General features: G+C 53.2%; 1 protein-coding gene across 1 annotated transcript in view; it reads left to right on the top strand.

The window, feature by feature from the left end:
* The first annotated feature begins 1263 nt into the window (after nt 1-1263).
* LOC103916501 (solute carrier family 22 member 13-like) overlaps nt 1264-3737 on the top strand; it is a 6842-nt gene continuing 4368 nt past the window's right edge. Inside the window, exons 1-3 of the mRNA XM_009323501.1 lie at nt 1264-1635; nt 2775-2878; nt 3265-3419. Of these exons, the coding sequence (XP_009321776.1) occupies nt 1264-1635; nt 2775-2878; nt 3265-3419 (631 nt within the window). The remainder of the gene's footprint in view (nt 1636-2774; nt 2879-3264; nt 3420-3737) is intronic.

Below are 3737 nucleotides of genomic sequence, written 5' to 3'. Positions count from 1 at the left end.
GATTCTATGATTCTATGATTCTTCCTTCACATCCTTCAATATTTCTTGCCCATCTTCACGAAGGAAGGAAATTTTCAGAAATGAAGGGAAACGTTACCTGAAAAGTGAAAAACCCTAGTATTTCTCACTGGAGGTCCTTTTGGAAACTTTTCCCTAATATATGGCTTCTGTTCCCAAGGTGCTCTGTTCATTCAAACTCTGATGGCTTTGTTGACGCGATTTACCCAGAGCTTAGCGGGGTTTTGTCTGAGCGAGGTCATGGTGTCTCCGTTAAGAGAAGCAGAAGGGGTCTTCCTTCTCAGAGTGTGGGAACGGAGAAGTTTCACTAAAGCTTCAGGGACTGTTGAGGGCAAGGTGTCTGTCTTCTGGGAGGAGATAGGGATGGTCCAGTTGTAGGCATGTTCCCCAGGCCTTTTGGCTGGAGCACGCCCATATGTGTTTACTTAACAATATGCATGTTCTTGCTTAAAAACAAACAACCCCCACCAAAACAAAAAAAAGTGGTGGTCTCGGATGGTGGCACTTTCTAAGCTGCCTCTTCCATTCACTCTCCTTTCTAAGGCTCTTGGGCTTAGTTTGCCATTTTCTGGCTCTTTATTTCTCTTAAGGTGTTCCTCTTTACTCGCAGACCCAGAAAACTTCATCTTGGGTGAACGTAACTTCCAGGTTTAAGACATGGTAAGGGATGTTCTGCGTTGCTGCATCTCATCTGCATCTAAGCCAACTTCTTTGCAGTCTTCCCAGTATTTGGCCAAACCCTGCTTAAAAAGCCCCAGAGAATTACATCCCAGTTTTGTCTCCCATCCCTGCCTCTGAAGTAAATTCCTTTATGGACACTCTTAACGGCTTTCCATGCTGCCTTAGTCCAGTGCCTCATAGTTTCCCTGTGACTGAATAGTCCACCCCAGTTACCTTCATCCTTGGATGTTTCCCTTTGTGGGTGTTCACCGTGAGGTGTCTCATACTGCCCATGCCTCTGGGCTTCCCTGCTCTTCACACCGCATCCTGATCACCTTCTCGCAATCTCTGCTCCCAGCCGATGAGTTTCCGAATGGAAAGTAACCTCCCCTGGGGCGTAAGCACCTCCTGAAATTTCTGTTTCACTTAATAGGAATGCAGCGCGAGTACAAATCCCAACACAGAGCATTGCTTTTTCTTCAAATTTGCATACTCGTTGTGGCTGCCTACAGCTGCAGGGCTTATCTTGGGCTTAAGTACCGGTTCCAGCCCTGGGGAAGCCTGTCTCTGCTGATACTGCTGCCAATGTCAGGCATCGGGGAAATTTTGAAAGCGGTTGGTGATTTTGGGCTGTTTCAGAAATGGCTGGTGCTGCTCACCTTGTTTCCATGCCTCGGTGTGGCTTTCCACCAGTTTTGCCAACTTTTTATGGTTCCACACGTGCCACATCACTGCGACACCAGCTGGATCCGTGCCGTCGGCCCCAACCTGACGGAGGAAGAGCAGCTGAACCTCACCCTGCCCCGGGACGCAGATGGGGCGTACGAGCAGTGCTCCATGTACTCGCCGGTGGACCGGGACCTTGTCTCCATCATGACGTACGGCCTGAACTCCACGGAGAAGTGCAGCAATGGCTGGGTGTACCCCTCAGCACAACCGCCGTCCCTGCTGACCGAGGTCTGTAATCGCCTTTTAACGTGCCGGGGACATGGAAGGGATGGGACACCCGAACGGCTTCCCTGTTCTGCAGTTCAGTTGAAGCTGGTGCCAGCCATTGTGCAAACGGGCTGGGCTGAGATTTACATCAGGTGTATTTTGGAGACCTTGGCTCCACCACCTAGCCCCCAGGTCTGGTCCTGGAGCGGTTGCATGCAAGCAGGCTGCAATATAGATGCCAGCAGGGCCACGGGCAGAGCCAGTGGAGAGATTAATCACTCCTGGTGGGACCTTTTGGGTCTACCTGCCCCAGCTGCCTCTCTGCAGACAGTGGGTAACCTTCCAACTTGTCCCTGTGCACAGCTTTGTGCTTTGGACACCCCGGGCAGGGGAAGGAGGCAGGGCTCAGCACTTAGTTTCTGCTCCCTTGCATGGTGGGGAACTGTCAGGGCAAGTGGCTGTGGGGTGTCTGCCTCGGGGTTTCAGCGTGGTGACTCCAGCTCAGGGTTGTTGCAAACGACACCGCTCCTCGCTCTGTGTGCAGGTTTGACGAGGAGAGGAGAGCTTGCAAAGCCACAGATCTGATTGTCACCAAGAGCTTCAGCAACACCAGCAGTTCTGCAGAGAGCAGTGCTAAAAGCTTCTTCCAGTGCTTTCTGACCTCTCTGTATCTCCTGCACATGCTCTTCCCTATGTGAGACTTTCTATAGATGCTCTCTGGATGCTGGCAGTTGCAGAACATCTCTTTAACAGAAACTGCTGAGCCCAGGAGTCAGCACTGCACTCATCTTTTTTCCTCCGGGAGGGAGGACAGTCTAGGAGGAAGCAAGCTGCTGGGACTTCTGTCCCATTTTAAGCAAAATTTGCCAACCAGGAGGCTCCCTTGGGGATGCCTGGGCTAGAGGGGAGTCCTGCAGGTCCCAGTGCTTGGAAGAGGGGCACCACTGAGTGCCCCATGGGCTTGTCCCACCACTAACTTGTGTGCTATGTGCACACCATGGAGACTCACATCCTTGGGGGTGGGATCTCTGCTCCCAGGGCCTGGAGCAAGAGCTCGGGCACCCGACTCCTGGGTCCACCATGGGCCAGAAGGGCTGCCCACCTTCAGAAAGCAGCTGGGGTCTGTTGAGAGCAAAAGCAGCTGTGTTTCCTTCCTCTAGTTTGACCTGGTGTGTGACAGGAAGAACCTGAACAACATCTCCCAGTCCATCTACATGCTGGGGCTTCTCCTAGGAGCCATGATCTTTGGGCCACTAAGTGACAGGTGAGGAAACACAGCCACCTTCCCTGAGTTATCGTCCGGCACCCAGAGACAACCCAGCTGAGAGTTCAGGATGTCCATAGTGCGCAGAGCGGCATGCTGCTCCCAGCCTGGCTGAGCACTGCACCCCGTGCATTTTGTCACCTCTCCTCACTAACAGGGACCCTGACCAAAGTCCTCAGGTCCTGTGAGGACGTGGCCATACAGGGGGTGGAAGGGAGAAGGGCACAGCGTGTGCGCAGGGTGCTTCACATGTCAACCCAGAGTCTAGTCTGAACCTCATCACTGTTAAGAGAGGGCAATACAACCTCTGTATAACCTGCTGGACTCTTCCCCATCTCCACGGGGTCTCTTCAGATACCGACTGTGTCTTCCCCCTTTCTCCACAGGATCGGCCGCCGGCCAGTCATTCTGATCTCCGTCGTCCTCCAGGGCTTGTTTGGTGTAGGAATTGCCTTTGTGCCCCATTTCTATGTATACATGGCCTTCAGATGTGTCGTGGGGGCTTCAGTGTCAGGGACCACCATGACGATACTGGCCTTAGGTGAGTAGGATGCCCTTGCCCTGAGGCAGACAGATGTGGCCTCTCAAGATGTGGCACCCTCAGTAAGTTTGCAGATGACACCAAGTTGGGTAGGAGTGTTGAACTGCTCGAGGGTAGGAAGGCTCTGCAGAGGGACCTGGACAGGCTGGGTTGATGGGCTGAAGCCAGCTGTATGAGATTCACCAAGGCCAAGTGCCGGGTCCTGCACTTTGGCCACAACAACCCCATGCAGCGCTACAGGCTTGGGGAAGAGTGGCTGGAAAGCTGCCTGGCGGAAAAGGACCTGGGGGTGTTGGTCGACAGCCGGCTGAACATGAG

This window comes from Pygoscelis adeliae, unplaced genomic scaffold (genome assembly GCF_000699105.1).
Source record: "Pygoscelis adeliae isolate BGI_AS28 unplaced genomic scaffold, ASM69910v1 Scaffold195, whole genome shotgun sequence".
In the NCBI taxonomy this organism is placed as follows: domain Eukaryota; kingdom Metazoa; phylum Chordata; class Aves; order Sphenisciformes; family Spheniscidae; genus Pygoscelis; species Pygoscelis adeliae.
This window is presented reverse-complemented; position numbering and strand designations above follow the sequence as displayed.